The sequence below is a fragment of the Cricetulus griseus genome, chromosome 3 (genome assembly GCF_003668045.3).
Source record: "Cricetulus griseus strain 17A/GY chromosome 3, alternate assembly CriGri-PICRH-1.0, whole genome shotgun sequence".
NCBI lineage: Eukaryota > Metazoa > Chordata > Mammalia > Rodentia > Cricetidae > Cricetulus > Cricetulus griseus.
The window spans coordinates 27,010,528-27,036,834 of NC_048596.1; the positions used below are offsets into that span (position 1 = coordinate 27,010,528).

At 41.9% G+C, this 26,307-nt stretch overlaps 1 protein-coding gene, 1 long non-coding RNA gene and 1 pseudogene across 3 annotated transcripts; 1 reads left to right on the top strand and 2 right to left on the bottom strand.

Moving 5' to 3' along the window:
• The first annotated feature begins 825 nt into the window (after positions 1-825).
• Positions 826-13,200, top strand: LOC103161854. Of its 2 annotated transcripts, XR_003483504.2 has the most exons (6): positions 826-991; positions 1,176-1,238; positions 7,895-8,046; positions 8,958-9,408; positions 9,493-9,612; positions 12,811-13,200. It is a non-coding gene; the product is annotated as an uncharacterized LOC103161854 (long non-coding RNA). The 2 variants fall into 2 exon arrangements; XR_003483503.2 differs by lacking the exon at positions 1,176-1,238.
• On the bottom strand, positions 3,628-4,417 carry LOC118238530 (annotated as a pseudogene).
• A 1,568-nt stretch (positions 13,201-14,768) lies between the features above and the next one.
• LOC100767358 (interferon-induced protein with tetratricopeptide repeats 1-like) lies at positions 14,769-26,099 on the bottom strand. The gene is given in 3 exon segments (XM_027406365.2): positions 14,769-16,200; positions 16,202-17,134; positions 25,926-26,099. Coding segments are annotated over 3 exon segments (1,479 nt in total). The 5' UTR covers positions 26,018-26,099; the 3' UTR covers positions 14,769-15,746.
• Between the last annotated feature and the right edge of the window lie 208 nt (positions 26,100-26,307).

Genomic DNA, 26,307 nt, shown 5'->3' on the forward strand with positions numbered 1-26,307 from the left:
AATCGTCCTGAGTGATGTAACCCAAACACAGACAACAAATATGGTATGTACTCACTCGTAAGAGGACATTAGCTTTAAAATAAAGGCTAACAATGCTACAATCCACAGACCCAAAGAGACTAGCTAACAAGGAGGGTTCAAGAGGGGATGCCAAGATCTCCCTGGGAAGGGAAAAAAGAAGAGATTTCATGAGTGGACTGAATCATTTGAGAAGGACCTTCAGTTGAGAAGACAGATTGGCCCATGGGGCATTTATGAGATCGACGACTGACTGAAGCAGGGGAGCTCAGCCCACTGTGGATGCGCCAACCCTGGGCAGATGGTTCAGAGCGGTAGAAGAAGGCAGGAAAGCAGGACTTGCAGATTGAGAAAGCCAAGAAGCAGCATTTCTCCAAGGCCTCTGCTTCCGTTTCTGCCTCCTGCTTCCTGCCTTGAGTTCTTGCCCCCCCTCGGGGATGGGAAGTGTAAAATGAAACGAACCCTTTTCTCCCCAAGCAGTGTTTGGTAATGTTGTTTATTACAGCAAAGGGAATAGGACACATGCAGACATACTCACATATGTATAATTAAACCTAGATTCCACAAGTTAGAGAAAACACGTAATATTTTGTCTTTCTTCCCATTATCCTTTCTTGTCCTCTCCCCCCCCCCCTCAGGACCTCTTCCTGACAATTTCCCTTCTACTTTCACTTACATGTCGCATATGTGTGTACATATATAATGTACATGTGTATACCCCTGTCTGACTAGGCCTCAAGCTCTCTGGCTCCAACTCCAACCAGTCAGAGGACTACAGGCGCATGCGCACATTCCTTAGCACGAACTCAGAGGGTCAAGGGCCGGTCAATGTGCACATGCATGTTCGTTCTCCTCTGGCAGCTGTGTTAAGGCCTCAATCCGGATAAAACAAAAGCAATAATGTATGTAGGTCTTCCCGAAGCAGCGGTTCAGAATGATCCCACACTGTGAGCAATTCTGCCAAGAAACAGAGGTAGGTCCAGAGTTTCTAAACCTTGACACTTTGATTCTTATTGTGAAGCTGCCCTGTCTGTATACTTTTGAGTACTCAGGCTGCGTCTTTGTGTTTGGCCTCTAGATGGCAGTAGTACCTCACATTTGGGACAGCGGGGTGGGGGGCGCCCACCCACTCACCCACTTGCTGAATCCCTCTGTAGGTCTGGAGAATCACAGCTTTCGTAAATACCCTCCTCGTGAAAATATGAATATGCACAACACAGGTAAGAATATGAGGCAGGACACAGGTGGGGGAAGGGAAATGAAATCAGATCATTGGCTTATTTTAAGATTCAGGAAGAGAACGTGTAAAAGAGTGGAGTTGAGGAATATTAGGGATTACTTAGTCCCTTCAGCAGGGACTTCATAGTGGAACGCTAATACCATATTCGGTCTGGTTGAGGACATGATACACATACAGCTGTGTCCGCAGCTGGGGTGCTGTGGTTTGGATACAGTTTGAGTATGAAACCCCAGAGATTCATGTTATCAATAGCTTGGTCCCTGTAGTGGTGATGCTAAGAGATAGTAGGACCTTTAAAGGATGAGGAATAGTGAGAGGATGAAGCTGGCCCCTCCCTGTTCTCTGATCTCTTGTCTTGCTGTGATCTAGTTCCTCAAGCACACATTCTACCATAAGCTGGCTTTTCTGGGATTTAACTTCCTAAACCAAGGACTAAAGAAACTTTCTTTGTGTTACCTATGCTCACATGTTTTATGTAGTTACAGATGGACTAAGCCACTAGATAAGCAGACTGTAGGGTGGACATTCTAATTTCCAATGCAGTTCTAGCTCTAGCGGAATCATAAGGTGGCCAAAAAGGCACAAGGGGCTGGAGCCTGTGGCAGTGTGTAGCAACTAGAAGGAACTGTAGAGTGGCCTGAGTTAGTGTCTATCTAGTTAAGGGCACCGAGTGAGTTCTGTTAATCACTTATATGGCAGCAACATGTTCTTGAAATTCATTGGCCATTTTGATGAAACATCTTGGGTGTATCTGCAGATGAACCTAAATGCGAGGACAGTCAGATCATCAATGCAAAAAAAAAAAAAGCATTGTGCTCCAGGACTTACTTGTTTTTCTCTATAAACATCCAAACTGCATCACACTGTACCATACTTAATGTCTGGGAAGGAAGGACAGAAATCTCTTCCAGGGTTGGGCAGGTCAAGACAGAGTGGTGCTGCTAGGTTGATGGGAAGACACTAAGTAAGTACACATTGGGGATCATCAGACCTCTGGCTGACACAATGAGAGCTCCAGATATTTATTTTGCGTCCATGGCTGTTGCTTCCAGATCATTGTGTATCTATTTCACGGTGCCTGGCTTAATCAGATCTATTTGCTTTCAGATCATTTTCCATCTATTTCATGGTGCCTGGCTTAATCAGATCTATATCAGCAAGTAGCATAAGTAATACTTCAAATAAATCAGCATAAAATGAGAAACTCATGAGAACAATTTGACCATGAATTAAATGTAAGACATTGCACAGAGAAAGCAGACCCTGGGTCTTTAGTCACTGTTTTTTTAATACAATTAGTATTTTACCAGACTTGAGTAACTATTGAAAAGTTAAAGAATTATAGTGAATTATGTAATATGTTTCTGAAAGCTGCAATCCAAACATGTGATGGGTATGTGTAAACATGAAAGCAAGTGAAATGTGAAAGTGGCTGAGATCTCAGCAGAGAGGGGCCGTGCTTCATACCTCCCACGAGTCAGCAGTCAGCCGTCAGCCTTCAGCCTTGTCATAACATTTGGAGGCTGCAGACAAACCCAAGGAGGCTAAAGCCCTCCGGGTCTAATGCATTTCTCCTGTTTCTTTAAAGACAATTTCTCTGAACAATCAATAATTTTACCCTGGCTAAATAAAGTATTTGTGGTTTTTTATTGTTTGTAAATAATTCCTGGTTGAATTGACTTCAGATTTCTTATAAAGAAAAACTTGAATTCTAAATATTGCCCATAGGAGAAATATCCATCTTATGGGAGTTGTTTCTCTGGTAGTTGAATAAATGATTTTTGGAAAATATTTACAATTTTCTGCAAGTCCCCACTTCAATATATGTATGTATTAGAAATAGAACAGTAGAAGATGTGGGCTTTTGTTGAAGGCAAAATTAAAGATGAAACTTGACTAATCTTAACCATTCTATACAAATTCTTTCTATCTTGCCCTCTAGTGTGCATATTTGTTGCTTGCTTTATTTGTACAGTCTGTGCCATGAAAGTTAGGACTCAGAGAGGAGGCTCTCAGGTCAGTTCAAGTTCTGGGGCCTCTAGACCCTGTGTCAGTAATGCATGATGTCTTCAGCAATAGGGATTTACCTTCCACCTCTGGGGCACATCCAAAGGCAATAGTAATACTCTCTACTCTTTTGGGGGGTCTCTTGGACAAGATGGGCCAAAGATTTAAAGATAACCTCTCATGCCTGGTGTTGGGGGGCAGTTAGACATTCTTTGGCTCTTAGGGGGAACATTGTCAGTCCAGAGGGGAAAACATTTTTTATAATGAATATTTTTATCCAGGACAAAAATAAACAAACAATCCCAGAAAAAAAACAAAGCAAAACAAAAAAACAAACGAAAAAAACCACAAAACTGTCTCCATCACTTGCAGTATCGGTCAGCTTTCAATTCGGCTTTCCTGTCCAGAAATGTCTCATGCAAAAACCCATCTTTCTGAGCCTTTTTAAGAATTTTACTATCTTCTTTGCTTATTTTGAGTTTGTGGTCTTGGAAGCTCTGAAATTTCTTTAAATAGTTGATTTCACACTGCTTCACATTTCCTTTGTCTTCTTCTGGGATGTCATCTTTCTTCTTGCTTTCTCTTTCAGCACAGGATCTAATCTTTATCATTTCTTCTCCTGCTGTTTTATTCTTTGCTTCTATATCGCCTGCTCCAATTGCATCTAATAAAGCAACTATTTGAAGCCAATAAAGGCATTTTCCCATCTTGAAACACCGGTTCCCATTGTTCTCTTGGCCCAATTGCATCTGAAGGCCCAACAACAAGTCCATCTGAATTTATACCAAGGTATTTTCCATAGCCTGATTTCAGGGCAATTCTGGAATCAGACAGTTTCACAGCAGTAAACTGCTCTGGGGGGCTGGGGCCCTCGTCAGCTTCTCTTTGTGGAGCTCCCAGTGTAAAAAGGTCATTGTCCAGTGCATGGATATAGGCTCCTTTATCCATTTCAATGGCAATGGTTCCTGAAAGCTCCCCAAAGTTGGAAACAGTCCACCAGATTCCCACAATATCAAATTGGGTTTCTTCATCTTCTTCCCGTTTTCTCTTATCTTTGCTTTTCCTCTTCCTACTCTTGGCCTTCGAACCCTTGAGCACGAGTTTGGTGGACTTTACATAGGAGTATTCAGTCATGGTTCCGCACTCAGAGGTGTCAGCCTCCATCGGAGTTCCTGTAGGCCTGGGGGAGGAAGTGGAGAAGGCCAGCAAGTGGCTCTAAAGGCGGGAGTTGAAAGTCACTCACGAACTCTCCACCTTCTTCCTCTCAGCGCCAGAGGGGAAAATTTTATCTAAACTATATATGTGTATTTATCCACATGCTCTGTGTATTCTAGGTTTGAGGTAGATAGCTAATAGTATATTTCTTTATTATGATTTCTTTTCAGATGTACTTACTATTATTTTATCCTCCACTTGTATTTATCTCCCTCTTCCTCTCTAAAGAAGTCCTCTTTCTCACCCCCATCAGATAATCTATACCCCGTTATTCTCCCTATTGCTCCTCCTACCCCTCCCCTTGGGTAATGGTCCCTTTTTACTTTCCTGGTTTCTGTAGTTACTGCAGGCAATGTACTCACATCTGATGAACTGGAGCTAGGAGCCTCTGACGAGAGAACATGCAATATTTTTCTTTTTTCTTTCTGGGTTTCAGTTACTTCACTCTATAATCTTTTCTAATTCTGTCAGGTCCATAGACATGGCTCTGCTTCATCTTGACTTAAGGTTGGAGAGTTCAAACCCACTATTTCTCTCTCAAGTTAAACAATAGAATGTTTGGCCTAAGCTGTGGCTATTGTGTGTCTTGCCTTGACCTAAGGAGTCACTAAAGGGTGTCTTAGTTAGACAACAGGATATTTGGTTTGGGGTGTGATTACTTGACATTTTCGGTATTGAGAAGGTAATTACACTTGCTTGTTCTTTGTATCTTGGTAAGGAAGTCTTTTGCCTCCTTTCCCTTCCCCCGCTTTGATTGGGGTACATAAGAGTTTTGAATAATAAACTTGAATAATAAGCCAGATGCCCTCCTCCCCGACTCTATCTATGTCTCTAGCTTGTTTCTTTCCTCAATCCACACACTCTCAGGGACAGATCAGATAGGTTGGCTGGACAGAACAGATGTCCTCGAAACGTGGGTAAGTACATAATTCCACGGACTAACCTGTAAATGTTTATTGTTTCATTTTCCTTTATATCTGACTAACATTCCATAGTACCCATGTACCACATTTCATTATCCATTTATTAGCTGAAGGACATTGGGTTGTTTCCATTTTCTAACTATTGTGAATAGCGAATGGTCAGCCCTGAAAACATACATACAAGTTAACGTTATACAGCATGAGTAGGTTGTACTTTTGTATTTAGGAATGAGTGTATATGTGTATATATGCATACATAAACATATACATAAATGTATATAACAACAATAAAAAAGAGGTCATCAATTTGAAAGGGCTGAAGGTGAAATACTTAGGAGGTTTTGAAGAGAGGAAAACGAAGGGAGGGGATGATGTAGTTATAGTAATAATATAGTCTCAAAAAATAAAAGAAACATTTAATTAAACAAAGTAATAAAATTTCCAGGACATTCTGTGAAAGCCAGAGGAACCATGCCTTTTTCTCCTCCCCATCACCCACTTCAAAAAAAAGAGAAAGAAGCCATTACTGCGGTGTTTGGAAGCCAAACCCAGTGTAACCAAGGGAGAATTTGAAAAGGCTTGTAGTACTTGAAATACCACTTTATAAGAACATACATGAAAGGCATGAAAGAATGAATTTGGCCAAATAAATACTATTTTTCTTACAACTTGACCAATGAGCTGAGTAACTTTGTTATACTCCTGATGAATTTTGCCCTAGGTTATAAACTCTAGCTAGCTTTTGTTTGCTTAGATTAACCAGTGACTAAAGAAAGGTCACCATGTTTTTCATGGTAGCTATGTAACTGAGCCAGCTCCTCTGTGTGTCCTTTCCAAAGAGTGAAGATATGTGCTTTTATTGCTCATATATGTTTATTCGAATTGAGGCAATCCTCCCCATGAAAGTTACTTTGTATACTCAGAGCTAAGGTATCCAAGGAGTGGCTAGGTGAGTTCAACATCCACATCGTTTCCATAGGGAACAGAAAGTTTTACTGCCCTAGTGAAATCTTACATAAGCCATTTCCCCTGAGACCCAATTATCAGTGTAATTTTTATTTTGCTCTTGCCTGGTCTTTCCCCTAAGTATTACCTGTCCCTGCCACCCAAGATCTGTTTTCTTTTTTACAGCTTCATTGCACAGTAAAAATTAGCAGGAAATTCAGAAATCTTCCCTTCCTGGATACTCTCTAGTCCTAAATTACTGGAGGAGATCACACCCTCTCCAGTGGTGGAGTAAGAAACAACACTGGAGAAGGGCAGGTGGTACATTGGAAACTGTGTTCCCTCCAAAGGTACTGTCTAGAAAAACTTTCCCCACTTCTGTGTAGGGACCTACTTCAAAAGAAGACAGTTGCTCTGGTATTTCAGAGAATGTTCTAGAAGAAAGAGTAATTATAGGACTTGTACCTTGAAGTTTATGGTCCACACTTCTGACTTCTGATTCTGGTGTGTGTGTGTGTGTGTGTGTGTGTGTGTGTGTGTGTGTGTGTATTATTGTCATTATATCTTCCCTTCCTTGAGAACATTTAGCCTGTGTTATGGTTTGAAACTGAAATGCTTCTGACTGGGTCATGTATTTGAACACCCTGTTCCCAGTCAGCAGTACTGTTTTGGAAAGTTGTGTGGCCTGATTAGTATGGGCATCACTGGGCATGGACTCTGATCTCCCTACTTCTGTTTGCCACTACTTGAAGTGACATCATACCAGCCCCACTCATCAGGATGAACTCTAACCTCTGAGCCAATAAATGCTTCCTTCCTCAAGTTGCTTCTTACAGGTCTTTTGATATCAGGGCACAAAGGCAACTAATGCATTTGATATGGTTGTGACTTTTTCAACTTGTCAAATTGGGGAATGTGTTATCTTTTCTTAATGGGGGTCCTCTGGCACTAAGTCTAGGAAAACAGTCTGATTATAATTATAGACCTATGACCAAAAGATGGTAGATAGTATTTTATGGCACTGTAGCTTGGCCACAATATGCCTTGAGGTTTGAGAAAGGTTGACTTAATTAGTACAGCATATTTAACCATATTTTTATTGTAAGAGAAAAAGATTAAGGTATTTCCTTAAGTGTATTCTTGTAGCAGTGCCCTGCTAGCCCAGCGCCAGAGTGATAGCAATTAGTCCTAATTCCCCTTGGGTGACACCTGGACTAGCCCTGGAGAGTTAGCCCCTAGTCTAATCTGTCCTTTGTTGACTGGATATCTTTTGTCCCTCTATGTGACTTCCCAAGAATATGAAGGCCTATGCAAAACTTGGTTCAAGAAACCTAAAAAACTGTGGTACAGTTTGGCATTGTGTTTTTGGAAGCTTCATTCAAGTTGTTCTGAGCATATGGTAATCAATGGCTAAAGTGTAAATGTAGAGAAAAATGAAATTTTCATGACTTAGACATAGGAAATGTACTTCGGTTCTTCCAAGCTAGGGTTCCCTGCAGCCACAAGACTCATTCTTTTTTTTTTTTTCTTATTGGTTGATGAATAGAGCTTTTTTGGCCAATGGCCAGGAAGACCTGCAAGATGCCTGAAGTAGGACCAGAAAAGCCCTGTACATGGCCTCTTCAGTAGAGGGAAAAGCTGGGAGTTTGGCATCCTCAACAACTCCCATATGACCACATGGCAAGACAACTACTTCAGGTATCTTCTCAAGAGCCAGAAATGTTTTTCAGCAAAGCTATTTTCAACAGGACGAGGCACACTATGAAGAGTCTCTCTCCTTGTCAATAACTGAAGACATTAAACGTGTGAAATGCCAGCCAAATCCAGTGATCAACCAGGCACTGACTGAGCTTACTTTGTGAAATAGTAGCCCACAAGGTCCAAACAAGACTGCTGTTTTTAAAAAAAAAAATATTAATTTATTTTTTTACATTCCAATCCCAGTTCCCCTTTCCTTCTCTCTTCCTACTCCCCCCGACCCCGCGCCCCTCCTCCCATCTGCTCCATGGAGAGGAGAGGGTAAGACCTCTCCTAGAAAGTCTTCTAAGTCTGTCCCATTATTTCCTTGAGGCAGGACCAAGGCACCTCTCTGTAGGGGACACAGTAACCACACCTGCTAGGGGCTGGCTACAGGTGACATAGGGAAGGTTTAAGAGTGAGGGATGCACACGTGGAAGCCCCTTCTTTCTTTTCATCATCGGCTTGCTGTACTTACTCTGTGCCCTGCCAGCTGGCTAGGTCGCTCTGTAAGTAAGGCATCCCCCTAATAAATACCCTTATATTTTTACCTGACTCTGTACTGGTAATTCCCACATTACCTCCCCAAGCCCACACCCCTGTGTCTAGGCTAAGCAAGGTATCTCTCCATATGGAATGGGCTCCACTAAGTCAGTTTGCGCATTAGTGTTAGATCTTGGACCCACCGCCCGTGACCTCATATATTGTCCCAGTCGCACCATTGTGTCTTTGAGTCTTGTTTTGACAGACCGGCAGGTACCCACCCTGTGCTGTGGCATCTGCAACATATTCTTTTATGATGATATGAGAAGGCTGTGTTGAATCTTCTGATGGTTCAGAGGCCAAGCAAGACCCCTTCTCTGTTTCCTCAGAGAAATCTGGAGAGGAGAGAGATGGTGACACAAAATGAGGCCCAAATAAAGCAGATGGGAAGGCTCTACTAAATGGTTACCCTCATTTCATTCAGGTAGGATTGAGACTGAGGCTCCCCAAACAAAATCTTAATGAACAGGAGAGGTCTTGAAAAATGCCTATTGAGACTCGGGAATGTAGAGAGAAAACTTACCAAGCTTACCAGTATCACACAGTTGTAGAGTCAGGAAGACTAGATGATTGAAATGTGATAAAGATGACTGTGAAGGAGAAGTACCCCAGATAAATGGAAGAGATGATGAGGAACTGATGAATGAACTTCTTTTAACTAAGAGTTGCCACACATAAGGTTTTTCACAACAAAGAGCAATGCTTAAAGCCAGAATTCAAGTGCTGCTGGCTTCCTTTGTCCTGGCATCTGGAAGGAAAGGAAGAAGGCCCAGGCAAAAGGTGAGTATAGACTAGGCAAATATCAGTGCACTGTAAGGATGATGGTCTTTAAAAGGACAGCTATGTTTTTGTAATTTCCCATAGAGTAAGGAGAGACATTCAGAAGACTCAGAAGCCAACACAACAAGGTTCAGGAAACTGAATGCTTAGAGACTAGAGAGGCCTGTGTCTGTTCCTGAGTGGTGCTGATGGAAAACGATGAAGGTAGGCCCACAGAAGCAACTTTTGTGAGTTGTCACCCATGCTGAGGGTGTGCCTCTGTGTCACTTACACTCCAGTAAGTAGCCCCAGTGACTTCAACAACTCTCTAAGAAGACGTGAGTGGAATCATGTCTTTGGTCTGCTGATAGTGCCTTATTTGGTATGAATAGATGTTTACATCTCCCCCAGAAAAGTTACTACACAGATTGCCTTCACACTCCCCAAGCAATGGGAAATTCTCAATAAAAGACCTGTTCTCTTAATGTTGGGGATGGAAAAAGGCTTGGGTGAGGATTAAGAAGGTCTCACGGCTCCTACAGATTTGATCCAATTGATTTAAATTTCCGCAGGGGTTCTTGTGAGGACTTCAAGATTGGTCCTCTCATTAGTTTTTGGAATGTCAGCCAAGTGATATCACTTTAAAATGGAGCTTTCTTTGCATGCCATGGTTACCCAAATCCCTCTCAGGCAAACTAAGTAATTGTTAAATTCTTTGCCCACGACAATAATATAAGCAGGCTTTTCCAGAACATTCTTTACAATGATAGATTATTCCTTGTGGGAAGGGTGTAATTCTAATCTCAGGGGAGCTGATGTCCTCTTTAGGACTTTACAGGCACCAAGTGCATGTGTGGTATACATACATACATATAGGATAGCACTCATATAATAAGATAACAATAAACACATTTTAAAAATAATTTATACATATGTATATTTATATACATTTATATGTTATACCCTGGAAAACCACTCTTACTTGCCTGAGGGGCAGGATTATGGCACAAAGGCTTGAATGCTGCATTGTTTTTCCTCATAGGGAAATATTACTAAATTTCATTTACTTTTTCATGGTTTTACTTCCATATATGTGGAAAGGTACACATTCTTTTACAGTCTCCTGATGGGGAATGTCCTTCTGTGTATGTTTATCTTATTGTTCAATAAAGCACTGTTTGGCCAATGAGGAAGCAAGATAGGTGGGACAAGGAGTCAAGGAGGATTCTGGGAAACGTAGTAAAAGATCCAGGCAGGAAGTGACATAGCAGGCAGACTCGGTATATAAGCAAGGGCAAGAAGGAAGTTGGCCCTTTCCCTTTCGTTCTTTCTCCTGCTCTCTTCTCTGAGCCACAATGTGATCCTGGGATGAGGATGCCAGTGGAAGGCATCCTACATAAGATAAGTCTTATAAAATATATAGATTTATGATAATTAAGACTGAGCTAACAGATGAGAAATTCTAGTCACTGGCCAAGAAGCATTTGTACCTAATATAAGTCTCTCTGTGTTACTTGAAACCTTAAAGTGGCAGCAGGTGGAAATTGGGCGTCTTGGCAGAAACTGCCCACATGACGGCAGGGCTTGAGTGGATGGAGTAAAGATTTGTTGTTACAGTCTCCAGTTTCTGTGTTTTTCTCTGGTCCAAACTATGGGCAAGAGTGACTGGTTAGTGCAGTATTTACCTGGGACTTAGCCCAGAAAGATTAAAATTTCCTCCAAGCAAAATCTGTGAATGAAATGAGTTTGGATAGCAAAGGACAGACTATACCCTGAGAGGAGAAAGAGGAGCAAGTGAAACCCCACAGAGCTGAAATGACTCCTCATAAGTACGAGGAAGGAGACGTTCCTCAGTGTAGGTGGCACAGTGATGAGGGTTAAAACATTGCCTTGCCAGCAGTACCCATGAGGGGACCTACCAGGATGTTTGCCCATTGCAGCAAACACTTTGCCAATCTCTCCACCGATCTCAGCTGTGATACCGCATTGTTTAACCATGTCCATTCCTGTAAACATGGGCCCGGATGCAGCCATTCAGCCATGGATAGCCACTTCTTTGGCTGATCTCTCCTTCATTCAAAAAGCAGCCAATGATTCTGGTCCCAATTTGCCCTACTTCAACCAGATTTTATGCAATGAGCAATTCATTTACATCTTTATCAGGCCATACATGTATTACAACAACAAATTGACATTTGGCTAAGGAATTGACTTTGATAAAGGACATGTCATTGTTAGCGTGTGACCCCCGATACCAACCAATTTGTCTCACCCCTACAAGGCTTTCAATACTTCCTCAGAAAGATTCTGATTGACACAATACATACAAGGAACTTGGTCAGACAAATTCTTCAATTACACCATATTGCTTCCAGATGAAGTTCATCAATTAAACATGACTAGGGTCCCATCCATGCCCTTGGAGACCAATTTTTTGACAAGTGTGTGGAGCAATTTAAAAAGACTCTGTGATCTCTCCTGGATCCTTATATATGTTTTGCTGCGGGGGGAGGCACTGCTAATTCTTCTTTTGTTTAAATGTCTTCTGCAGCATATTTGTTAACAAAAGGTTGACCCTATAGGGTCACCATGGTGACCCTATAGGTACTAATGGCTCTAGGATACTCAGGACAAAATCCTCCTAGAGAGACGATGCATGCATGGCTTACTGAGATACTAAAGGCTACTGCCTGACCCACCACCCTGACAGCTTGCCAGGATGGATGCTCTTCTAAGGCTGGTAGTCCAGGATGGGTAAGAATCTGTTTGACAGACTGACCTAAGACAGGCATAGTCCGTTATGCCGAGCCCTCCTGAGGTGGAGCAACAAGGTCAAGACAAAGCACCCTAGCACCCACTGTGTCCAACAAATAAATAAATAAATAAATAAATAAATAAATAAATAAGGTAGAAATGTGGGATAACTCAACCTCAATGAGCCTGGCAGCCAGCCTATACTGATAGCCAGCCTGGGTCTGACATAGGACCTTGACAATAGCAGACGAGAGATGACAGGGACTTATGGACACTGACCACATCACTTCAGCAGATACCAACTCAGTGGATCTCCTCCCCTGGGGCAGAGTTGAAGAGTATATAAGGCTTACTCCTTTCTGGAATAAACTGAGCTTGTTATTTTAACTTGTTCCTGATGCCTGTGTTGGTGTAGGGCCTACTTTCCCCCCACTCCCAAGAGACACCTGTTGGGATCCTGCAGCAGGGCTCTATAGATTAACTCTACACTAATTTTAGCCAAGAATACACAAAGTCACCCATCTTAAGTTCCTCCTAGTTACAAGTTATGGAAAAAGTCTCACATAGAAGGGTGGTTGCTGGAAATCCAGTTTATAAACTATACAAAACATCAATCAGACAGTTCACTTCAGTATGTGCACAAACTTTAATCACTAATGTCTTCTTCAGATCCTGTTGAAGTCCTCAATCCTGTGTACCTATGTGAAGGAGATAAGATAATAACCCTTCAAAATAATCCTGTTTGAAACAGAAACATGGAGGCCTCCGTCTTGAACCTATGTATCTTCCTCTGAGAAATCATGCAAAAGATTTTCCCCTGGGACAAGAGGGAAATGGTCTGTGAAAGAAAGAACCTTCTACCTTCCAAGATGCTGGCTTGTCAATAGTTTTCATGACCCACCCTCTCTCCCTAACTTCTTCCACCACTGTTATTCATCACTTCATTCATAGACTGAGTAGTCAACAGTGACGTGAATCTTCTGGGAATACACTGGTTTTTCCCCACGCTTGTATTTAATAAACATGCCCGTGGCTTAGCATGGGTAAATCTGAACAGCATCAGTTGTGTGTTTCTTGGGTGTTGTGTGAATGACCCAGGCTATCCCTAACATTAGAATCCAGAACTCATAAATGCTAATCCTTAGGGATAATGGTAACATCATCCTTGCAATCCATGACACATAGAAGTAAACAGTTTGCTGCCATTTACACACACACACACACACACACACACACACACACACACACACACACACACCACACTCACCTGGCAGAAATTATATGCATATACTATAACTAACTGGAGGGGGGCTCCAGTCAGTATCCAGGGTATGCAAAAATTCCACAAATGGGTAGAGGGAATTAGGAAAAATTCTTATCTACCTGAGGATTAGACTTTTTCTATCTGAAGGTGAAAAATAAGAAAACACGGGTGCTTTCTGATGGTAGCTTTCTTTCATCTTGAAAAAAAATCCTTTCTGAAAAATCTCTCTTCATACCTTCATAATTCGCTCTACACCCTTTCTCCTTGCTCTATTCAGCAGCTTCTCTCTAATGAACTCTCCAGGGCCTCCACATCTCTCTCTCTCTCTCTCTCTCTCTATTCTCTCTCTCTCTCTCTCTCTCTCTCTCTCTCTCTATTCTCTCTCTCTCTCTCTCTCTCTCTCTCTCTCTCTCTCTGTCTCTCCACCCTTCCTCCACTCTTTTACATTACCACACCTCCTCTTAAAGCCAAACTTTGGACAATTATAAGTTACATTTTCAGGGCCGACCCATTCTAATAACACAAGATAAGTCACATTCTTTCTCTTAGGCTAGGGTTGTCACATTGACAAGCCAGTAAGCAACACTTGGCCATTCATGTAACTTTCCCAGACAGAAAATGACATTGGAATTCAAGACTTAACAATAACAAATAATTAGCTGGACCTTGACTAGTAGGGAGTATGTGCAGAAAGTCCATGTATGTCTACAAAAGTTCTGCAAGCTCTGATCTTGAATTAGCAAAACACCTGGGAAAACGACTGCTCATATTTGTCTCTAGGACCAACCAGATATTCATCTCCAGGAGCAACCACCCTGCTTTGAATTTGTTCTGAAGTCTAAAATTAGATGTCTGCATAAAAAGCTGTCTTTGTGACTGAGAATCCTACATCAGTCTAGGAAATGTAAAATATCCTAGCATTATTTGTAATTATCAAAATTATACAGGTTAAGCAGAAATCATCTTCCTGACCAAGCACAGCTATATGTGAGCCCAATAAATGTAAACACACCACCAAAGGGCTGTGGAAAGGACCCCACAGTCGTTCTTAACAGGGAGATATAGCAGAGGCACTTGAGAAAGTTACAGACAGACACAACCAGTCATTTACACTCAGGAGCCCTACAGATTTTCCAAGCGGTGCTTCCCAGTAGGGAATTATACATCAGGTGGGTTGACACGTTAAATACTAGTTTGCACTGCTGTATATTCCCACAGCCCCTTGCAACCAACAGGTCTGGACAAAACACCTTCTTTTTCTCTATGCCTGCTAGTGTTACAATCATTGGTTTTGCTGTTCCATGACCCCATGTGTTCTAATTTGCTTTCTATTGCTGTAATAAATGCCACAGGCAAAAACAGCTTGGGGAAAAATGTTTATTTGAGTTACACTTAAAGATAACAATCCATCACTGAAGAAACTCAGAACAAGAAGTCAAGGCAGGAAACTGAGAAGGAATCATGAAGGAATTCTGCTTGCTGGTTTACTTACTGCAAAATGCACAGCTAGATATCTTATACAGGTCAAGTTGACCAGCCTAGGGATGAAACTTACCAGAGTCGACTGTGTCCTAGAACAGGTAAGAATTAAAAACAAAAACAAAAACAAAAAAGCCACAATATGCCCATAAGCCAGTCTGATGGGGGCAGATCTTTCCAGATGACCTCGGGATGTTTCAAGCTGAGAATAAAAGAAAACAAGATACTATGCAAACATGCAATTTCATCTTTTAAAATGTCACCAACAAGATATAGCAAATTTGTTATTGAAGTTGCTTTGACTGAATATTTTTAGCATACAAATATTGAGTAAAGTTATTTAGGTAATTTTCGGTATAAGCAACCTAAGAAAGGCCTTCCTTCTATTTCTCTAAAGCTAAAGAGTCTGCTTGGTTACTAAGTGCCCAATAATGTGAGACATCTCCTGCTTTCAAACTTTCCCTGTTGCTCATTTGTTTTGCTCTGAGATTGTACTGTAGTTAAGAGTTTCTGGTGTTCTAAAGTGAAACCTTCTTGGAGAGAGTTTCTTTGTCCAGCACACTGGCAGGAAGAGGATGGGACACTTTCCTACCTCAGGCACAGACATGAGAAAAAAACATGGAGTCACAGGACTCCAGAAGAGGAGGAGTCAGTCCTGGTCATGAAGTGACTAGAAGTGAGGGGGATGGATGTTTCCTTTTAGACCCATCAATGACAGTGAGAGGTGAGACAGAGGTGGCAGGAGCTAACACATTTAGAACTTGGCATTTCAGCAAGCTATGCAGTTCTAGACAAAGCTATCAGGAAGGAGAGCAGGAAGCCTCAGTGACGCCTACATTAACTTCACAGAGCTGAGTTGCATTCAAAATTCAGGGTTTATTTCCCCAGTGAGCCTCAGAGCCCTCTCATAGCACAGCAGGGCCTCCTGCATGTTCCCTTTCAGTTTGTGGACTAACCCAAGGAGGCCGAGGCTCTCCACAAGTTGCTCCTCATGGTCAACACGTCTTTCAGCCACTTTCTCCAAAGCTGTGAGAAGTTTTGTCTGGGCAAAGGATGATTCTTCTATCTTTAGACCCTTTAAGTAGTGGGTGATCGCCTTGTCTTCTGATTTCTGATGAAATTGTTGGAAACGGCCATAGCGGAAATGAACATCCTGCTCTATGTGACAATCAAGGTTCCTCATGTTCAGTGCCTTCTGGAAGTTTGCCTCTGCTTTTTCATATTCGTGAATTTCTGCCTGTGCTTCAGCCATGCAAACATAAGCCATCTCAAGTGTGGGCCTCAGTTCCACTGTCCTTTGAAATTCATAAATGGCCTGTTGTTGCCAATTCCTGCAAATTGCACTGCTTTCTGGGTTGCCTGTTTCTGGATCTCTTCAGTTGGATCATTTGTTGCCTGTAGCAGAGCCCTACTTGGTAATGCAGGTAGCCAGAGTCAGGTGATGCCTGCAAAGCCCTGTGTAGGAGCTGGAGAGCCTTGTCTATGCAGCCTTTCCTACAGTAATACTGGGCTGAATAGCGAAAGACATATGTTTGGCAGGATGCGCTGCTGAGGGCGTCTTCAATGTGTGTTTCTGCTTCAGGTGTTTCTCCCACATCCTGAAGCTTCAGGGCAAGATAAACTTTAAGATATGGATCTTCTGGATTTAAGCTGACAGCCTTCCTGAGGGGTTCTAGAGAAGTATTATTGTTGTTGAAGTCTTCACGATAGGCTGCAACAGCAAAGCCAGTGTTGTATTCAGGATTTTCAGGCTCCAATTCCAGAGCCTTTGCAAAGCAGGCCATGGCTTGTCTATAATTCTGTGCACCACATTTCAGCAAGGCCCAGCCTTCCTCACAGTCCATCTCAGCACACTCCATCCTGTAGCTGAAGGGACTTGCAAATTCCTTGCAAATGTTCTCCACCTTGTCCAGGTAGGCCTGAGCTTCTGACAAGCTGCCCATGTTGTAATGCACCCAGGCACAGTTGCCCCAGGTCACCAGGCTTCTCTTGTCCAGCTTCTCCTTCTGGGTCAGGGCTTCTGCTTCTTTCACGCTCTCCAGGGTTTCCTCATGCTGGCCTTTCAGGTGCCTCACATAGGCCAGCAGGTTGTGCATCCCTGCTGGGTTCTTGATGTCTAGGAACTCAACCTCTTCCTGGATTCTCATTTCCAAATCAGGTAAGTCAACATCTTCAATCAGCAGTCCCCATGTGAAGTGACACCTCAGCTGAAGCAGATTCTCCTTCACCTGATCACCACCAGCATGGTCTCTGTGACAAGGAAGGAAGCAGGATGGTTTGTCATGTGAGAAATGACCAGAAATTGACACCAAGCAAACCACATTTTACAACATACTTGTCTTTTCTTGAAACTGTGACATTTTGTTCCTTTAGAAGTTCTTGATTTAGTTCACATCAATCCCTCTGCTCCTTTTATTTGAACTGGCAGAGACTCATTGTGCATGCATGTACACACACTAGGACTTAGAACCTTAGGTGATAAGTTAATCATTTCAATAAAGACTGGACATGGTCACACAGGTGTAGACACACATACATACATGGCAGACTCCTGCCCTGAGGTTTGGAACCCTAAAAAACCTTCCCTCCTTTCCCACTGTCTTCCCTCCTTTCCCACTGTCTTTGAGCTCTGCACATGCCCCCTGAGCTTATCTAAATAGAACCAGTCCATGTTTTAAAAACTGAATATGGAGGAAAAGTCATTACAGGGTCTGTGCTTTCATTTCCGACACAAACAAGGATCTGGTATGATGTTGGAAGTAGGCTGTCTCTTCCTTGTGACACTAGCGTTATTTCTGGGCATATTTAGTGGTGGACTTCTAGGGACTGAACAACTTTACTGTCCTTTCCTGTAGTAACATGCAATCCTTAGCTTTTTAAATGTTTTTACAAACTTCATGCATTTTCTTGTCTTCTTACAGAGTTGTACAAGCCCTTCTTAAGTGTATATCACTTCATGCCTCAGTATCATAGCATACCCATCTGTGAAATGGAATTACATTAGTATTTCCCATTTCTGGTATTTGGGGGCATTAGTGAGGCTATAAATATAAAATATACCATAAACTCCATGGGAGTTTTCTTCACTTCTATCAGTGTTGAAAATAAGAGGTAGAATTTATTTGCTAAGGTTTTGTGTAGGTAACCCACAACAAGACCCCAGACAAAACATGATGGCATGACTGAATCCTTCTGCCTAGGCTGCAAAAGAAAAATCCTATGGGCCCAGTGTCTTACACAACAAAATTTTGTTTCTGTAACTTAAAAAAATAATCAATGTCAGAATACCTTGTCTCAAGGTATTCTGGGAAAGTGAGATAGAAAAAGAAAGGGAATGTGACACGTTTTCAGCAAAAGTAGGGAGACTTAGAATCTGTTGATACTACCTATCCAATAGCATGGGAAATCTTTCCATTTTCTGGTATCTTCCTTAATTTCTTTCTTTAAAGACTCAAAGTTCTTGCTGTACAGGTCTTTCACTTGGTTAGTGTTATCCCAAGATATTTTATGTTGTTTGTGGCTATTGTAAAGGGTGATGTTTCTCTGATTTCTTTCTTAGCCCTCTTATCATCTGTATATAGTAGGGCAATTGATTTTTTGAGTTAATCTTGCATCCTGCCACTTTGCTAAGTGTATTTACCAGTTGTAGGAGTTCCCTGGTAGAGTTTTTTGGGACACTTATGTAAACTATCATATCATCTGCACACAGTGAAAGTTTGACTTCTTCGTTTCCAATTTTTATCTCCTTGATCTCCTTTTTTTGTCTTATTGCTCTAGCTAGCACTTCAAGTATGATATTGAAGAGCTAAGGAGAGAGTGGATGGCCTTGTCTTGCTCCTGATTTTAGAGGAATCGCGTCGAGTTTCTCTCCAATTCATTTGATGTTGGCTGTTGGTTTACTGTATATTGCTTTTATTATGTTCAGTATGTTCCTGTTATCCCTGATCTCTCCGGGACCTTTATAATGAAGGTGTGTTGAATTTTGTCAAAGGCTTTTTCAGCATCTTGTGAGAAGATCATGTGGTTTTTGTTTTTCAGTTTGTTTATATGATGGATTACATTGATGAATTTTCATATGTTGAACCAACCCTGCATCTTGGGGATGAAGCCTACTTGATCATGGTGGATGATTTTTCTGATATGTTATTGGATTCAGTTTGCTAGTATTTTATTGAGTATTTTTGCATCAATGTTCATGAGTGATATTGGTCTGTAGTTCTCTTTCTTAGTTGAGTCTTTGTGTGGCTTGAGTACCAAGGTAATTGTAGCCTTATAAAAAGAGTTTGGCAATGAACCTTCTGCTTCTAGTGTGTGGAACTATTTGAGGAGTATTGGTATTAACTATTCTTTGAATGTCTGGTAGAATTCTGCACTGAAGTTATCTGGCCCTGGGCTTTTATTTTTGGTGGAGACTTTTGATAATTGCTTCTATTTCCTTAGGGGATATAGGCCTGTTTAAGTTGCTTATCTGTTCTTCATTCAATTTTGGTAAGTGATATCTATCCAGAAGATAGTCCATTTCCCTTAAATTTTCCAATTTTATGGAGTACAGGTTTTCAAAGTATGACCTGAAGATTATCTGGATTTCCTCAGCATTCTGAAAGCAGCTTGGTACTGGAACAAAAATACACAAGTAGAATAATGGAATAGAATTGAAAACCCTGATACTAACCCACATACCTATGAATGCCTGATTTTTTACAAAGAAGCTAAAGATATACAATGGAATACAGAAAGCATCTTCAACAAATGGTGCTGGCATAACTGGATGGTGGCATGTAGAAGACTGCAGATAGATCCATGTCTATTGCCATACACAAAACTTAAGTCCAAATGCATCAAAGACCTCAACATAAATCCAGCCACACTGAACCTCGTATAATAGAAAGTGGGAAGTACCTTTGAATGAATTGGTACAGGAGATAGGTTCCTGAACACTACACCTGTAGCACCAACACTGAGATCGACAATTAATAAATGGGACCTCCTGAAACTGAGAAGCTTCTGTTAGGCAAAGGACATAGTCAACGAGGCAAAATGGCAGTCCACAGATTGGGAAAAGATCTTCACCAACCCCATATCCAACAGAGGGTTGATCTCCAAAATTTACAAAGAACTCAAGAAGCTAGTTTCCAAAACACATAATAATCCAATTAAAAAGTGGGGTACAGAACTAAATAGAGAATTCTCAACAGAGGAATCTAAAATGACACTTAAGAAAGTGCTCAACATCCTTAGCCATCAAGGAAATGCAAATCAAAACAACTCTGAGATATCCTCTTACTCCAGTCAGAATGGCTAAAATCAAAAACACCAATGATAATTTATGCTGGAGAGGATGCAGAGAAAGGGAAACAATCTTCTACTGCTGGTGGGAATGCAAACTTATACACCCACTTTGAAAATCAATATGGCGATTCCTCAGGAAAATGGGAATCAGTCTACCACAAGATCCAGCAACTCCACTCTTAGGCATATACCGAAAAGAAGCACATTCATACAACAAGGACATCTGTTCAACTATGATCATAGCACAATTATTTTAATAGCCAGAACCTGCAAGCAACCTAGATGCCCCTCACCTGAAGAATGGATACAGAAAATGTGGTACATTTACACAATGAAGTGCTACTCAGCAGAAACAAACAAACAAACAAACAAAAACAAAACAAAACAATGGAATCTTGAAATTCCCAGGCAAATGGATGGAACTAGCAGAATCCATTCTGAGCGAGTTAACTCAGTCACAAAAAGACAATCATGGTATGCACTCTCTCATATATGGATTTTACACATAGAGCAAAGGATTACCAGCCTATAATCCACACCACCAGAGAAGCTAGGCAGCAAGGAGGTCTCTAAAAGAGACATACATGTTCCCCCAGAGAAGGGGAAAGGGACAAGATCTTCTGAGAAAATTAGGAGCATGCGGGGAGAGGGAGCTAGGAGAATGAGAAAGGGAGAAGAGGAGGGGTAAGGAGGACATGAGGGAGCAGGAAGACTGTGTAGGGGAAGAAAAGAGGAGAGCAAAATAAGAGTTACCATCAAAGAGGGAGCCAGTATAGGTTTAAAGCTAAATCAGGCACTGGGGAAATGTCCAGAGATCTACAAGGATGACACCAACTAACCATCTAAGCAACAGTGGAGAGGCTACCTTAAATGCCCTCCTCTGATAACAACATTGACAACTAACTTATATGCCATCCTATAGCCTTCATCCAACAGCTGATGGAAGCAGAAGCAGACACCCACAGCTAAAAACTAAACTGAACTAGAATCCAGTTGCAGAGAAGGAGGAGTGATGAGCTAAGGGGTCAAGACTAAGCAGGTGAAACCCACAGAAACAGCTGACCTGAACAAGGGGGAGCCCTTGGCCCCCAGATTGAACACTGGGAAACCAGCATGGAACTCATCCAGACCCCATGAATGTGGGTGTCAGTGAGGAGGCCTTGGAAATCTATGGGGCCTCTTGTAGTAGATCAGTACTTATCCCTAGCTTAGGAATGGACTTTGGGATCCCATTTTGCATAGAGGGATACTCCCTCAGCCTAGACACATGGGGGAAGGCCTAGGCCCTATCCCAAAGGATATGACAGACTCTAAAATCCCCTATGGAAGGTGTCACTCTCCCTGGGGAGCAGAAATGGTATTGGGTAGGTAGGGTGTTAGTGGGGGCAGGAGAGGAGGGGAGGCAGAGGGCAGGGGGATTGACATGTAAAACAATCTTGTTTCTAAGGTAACTAAAAAAATCTAAAAAAAAAAAAGAAATTAGAATCTGGAAGTAACTACTTTGAAATTGGGACTTTGGGGTTTTAGAGAACTACGTCTTATTAAGGAGATAGATGGATAGATGTCAATTCCACTTTGGGAATCTTACAATCTTTTCATTAGTTTTGAATGCCATTTCTCTACAAAAGATGAGAGATAGAATTCATCTCCAACTCCTTTGAACATTTCACCAATATAAGTGACCAAATGTAGACTGAATAAAGATGACAACAATGAACAGGAAAGATACCAAACCAGAGTGGGAAAAGCCCATGAAGCCTCAGCTATACATAAAGAACAACGAACATTCAATGGGGCTGGAGCTGGAGAGGTGGTGTTCCTCAGTGAAGAGCACAGCCATTGGTTGGCCAGTGACAGATGTTTAACCTTCATCTCTCACATAACAAGAAACATCACACACACAGGACAGGTTATACTTAGGAATATATGTGTACGTAACACACATGTTACGATAAATCTTTCTGCCAAACGCCACCGGAGTCTCACCGCCACCTGTGCGCTTTATGCCAGCCGCCCGCTGGAGTTAGGGCCCAAATGAATACACAGAAACTTGTATTAGGTTCAAATGCTGCTTGGCCAATGACTAGGATTTCTCATCTGCTATCTCAGTCTTAATTATCATAAATCAATATATTTTATAAGACTTATTTTATGGAGGATGCCTTTCGCTGGCACCCTCTCTTGCCAGTGGCTCACATGGCGCTGCTGGAGGAGGAAGGGGAAAAGGGACATTTCCTGTTTCTCCTTTCTTAAATATGAGTCTCCTTGCTATGTCACTTCCTGCCTGGAACACCACTTCTCTGCTACATTTCCCAGAATCCTCTTTGGCTCCTAGTCCTGTCTAACTTGCTGGTTCTTTGGCCAAACAGAGCTTTATTCAACAATCAATAAGATTAAACATACACAGAAGTACTTCCCCCATCACACACATATCTATGTTCATGTATACATGCACTCAAACACAATTTATGAAAAAAAAGAGGCCATGGATTTGAAGTGGAGCAGGTAGGGCAAACTGTGAGAGCCTTGAAAGGGGAAAAGAAAGGGAAAAATGTAATTAGATTCTAATTTCAGAAAGAAACAAAATAATCATGTGGGAGAATACATTAAAAGGAATGAGGGAAAAGCAAAGGAAATGTTTGAAACAGTCAAGTGACCAGCCAATAACTTTCTTTTGGGGTTTCCACTTCATGGTATTCACATGCTTTTTTTTTTTTTTTTGAGAAGGAAAACAAAGTTGTTTGCAGCTCTTTTCTCAGTAATAGCACTGAGATTGCGATCCTTATGCTGGCCGGGAAAAACCATTACCCGCTGAGCCACCTGTCCAACACCATTCAAAGTCTTCCAGTGAAACAATTGTGATACTTCCTTCTTCATTTCACATGGCATTTCAGATCTTAAGGAGATTAGCTTGATTGGGGGCCATAGAGGAAGCATCACTAGTGACCACAAAACAAGCCTGTTTGCAGGTGAACACTGGCAGCCCTTCCTTCCCTAGGCTTCTAGTAATGGACAGAGGATGCTTGAAATGTCATTGATGTACCAACCTAAAGAAGAGACAGAGCTATTTTTTCCTTCCATCTAAACAGTAATGAGCCTCATGGCCCAGGCCTCCTTAGGCTGATCCCTCTGCTCTATAGTGCATTCTATTTCCAGGGAACTATTTTGTAATGAAATGTCTCTACTACTGTTTATAATCATGTGCCACTGGACCAGTAAATTGATATTGAACACAAATATTTGGATATTTGAAAAGTGCCCCTGCGAATGTTTGGCAGTCGTTCTGGACTCAGGTCTTTACTTGTATCATTTGATGAGCCAGGCTAGAAAAAGATAAAACCCTAAGACATTTCTGTTCTCTCAGTCTTTGTCTGTCTGTCTGTCTGTCTGTCTGTCTCTCCATCTCTCCCTGTCTGTCTCTGTAATTTTACCTTCTTTCTCCGTCTCTGTCTGTTCAGAGCAAAAAGATTCTTTCCCCCACATATAAGCACTCAGCAAGCCAGAGATGGTAAACTCTCAGGACAGTCTCTTGTTTTTAGACCCAGAAGCTTTGGAATAGAGGCCATTAATAACATGGTGATAATGCTATCTGTAGAGCCAGGGCATATTAAGCTCCCACAGCAGGACCAGAGATGACCAATAGTCTAGGTAACGTTTGCCTTTATCTGTATGGCTAGAGCCTCCCCCAACCCCCCAAAATCAGGGTGGGAGTTAGCTAATACCCCAAATGACCTCTATACTGTTTGTATGACTGACACCACAACAGATCCTTTTCTAGATAATACCTGAAACCTATCTCTGCAACCTGTCTTCTTGGAAGAAGTGAAATGTACTTAGAGTTGAGAGTCAATGTAATTATGCCTTCTTGTGCATGATGGAGATTATTATATTACACAAGGGAACTATTTGTCCCAAATTATACTGTGCTTAAATATACACTGCTTAGATTAGAGTCTAGGAGTGTGAACAACACTGGCTAACTAAGTTGTGTTCAACCAGTTTTTCCTCTTACCTCATGAAGACAGTTAATCTACTGCCATGGAATATGCAGAGACCCCAGAAATTTGTCCTTCCCTGATTCTCTCTGTCTCTCTCTGAAAGTATCAAATGCATGGGTAATCCTTCTCTTCCAGAGAACTTAGAAATGATGGACAGAGTTCTGTAGGAAGATTCATCATGGCTCAGGGACATCAGATTCAATCCTGCATTTCTTTACTTCCCCTGCATACAGCAGCCCACAGCTAGAATTAGAGATTGTGTCCACCTCTTTTGGGAAATAAAGCCATTGGGGGGGGCAACTCAGAGCTCCTGAACACTGGACACCAGCTGCCCAGGAAGTTGAACCTTTACTGGGCTCACCAGGCTTATCAGGCTCACCAGGATCCTTCTGAGGATCTGTGATCCAAAGCACAGCCCTTGTGCATGAGCTCTTGCAGCAGGAAAACTGAGCAGTACAGAGGCACAGCCATCTATGTGGACAACAGGGACAGAGAGCAGCCAGGTCTTCACAGCCCACCTGGTTTCTCGGGATCCCCCATGCAGGTGGAGAGCTCCAGCCTTTCTCACACTGCAGGCACTCATTTGCACACCACAGTCCTAGCCACCTGTTAGAGTGATGGGAACTGGAGACCCAGGCACAGCTTGGTCACTGACCCAATGACCATGACTGTACCTGACTTAACTGCCTTCTGACCTCTAGTTAACTTGGTTCCAGTTTTTTTTTTTTATTTTTCCATTGTGATCTCTGTGTTCTGTCTCATCATATAACAGAAGCTCTCAGCCTCCTCCATACCTATTTACTATAAATTATTTTATGTTCAAGGACACACAGTTAGTTGCCAAAATGTGGAGAGAATCACTGGAGCACTACATGCAAGGGAAACCATTTCTAATGATTGACACTTTAAACCTGAAAGAGAATTTCAAACAGACAAGCCAGAGACATTTACATAAATAACCCTCCCCACTATGCTAGTATTTCTCTCTGTTATATGTATATGTGTGTGTGTTTAAATACACACACACACATATATATGTATATATATAATATATATATATATATATATATATATATATATAGAGAGAGAGAGAGAGAGAGAGAGAGAGAGAGAGACCATATATATGGGTATATTTAGTTTCTTGGGGAAAGCCTTCAATATCTCTCATCAAATGTAGCAGAATTTCAACTTTGTTGTCTCTCATTGGGGGACTGAAAAAAATTTATCCTGTCCATTGGTTAACCCAGACAGGAATGGGTAGAAATCACCTGTCACAAACACCTTGAATAGAATCTCAAAAGGTCTTGGAGTCAGTTTAGTTCTTCCCAGAACAATGAGGGCCTTGGGGTCAGGAGCTAGGCCAGAGGACACTCTTAGCAGCAACTTCTTCTTTTGAGCTACAGAGGTGGGTAGAGCGGTGCTTTATCCAATCCCATAGGTATCATTGGTAAGTCTCTCTTTGTGTGAGATGAACATGCTAAAGTCTCCCCCAGACATTTTGAACTACACATGTGAGACAGATTTAAAAACTAAAGCAAGATCGCTTTCTCCCATCCAGCCCTGTACCCACATTACTGCCATTAAACAAAATCCCTGAACCTTCAGGACAATCAGCATCATTATTCCCTTTTCCTCAGCAGAAAGAGAAACCAGAGGACACAACATAGGAATATAAGCAGACTCAGTCAGACCTGGCCAAACACAAATGTCTGTGTCCTGTGTTCACTCAACCTGCAGAGCAGGGAATTCCTTACCCCATGGTTGTTGTGAAGCTGGCAACAGCTGTCTGGCTTTTCACCTGGATAGGGCTCCTCTGAAAATGTTCCTTGACGTTCTTCTGTCTCATGGACTTTCTCAACACCTGGACTCTCAGATAAAGGTTGGGAGACAGCTCTGTAAGCTGTGCTAAGTTCTTGATGTCACCAGGAGGAAGCTGAAACTGGAAAGTGAAACTGAACCTTGCAGGCTTCTCCTCAGGAAAACTGAATGGTACCAGGGATTGGTCCTCCTGCCCTCTCCTCTGAGCTGATGGTGAGAAGCCTCTGTAACAGACTGACATGTCAGTTCCATTCATCTGTCCAGACAGAGACATCCCTGGCACCAGAAGATGCTGTTAGACAGGGGTTGATGGAGGTG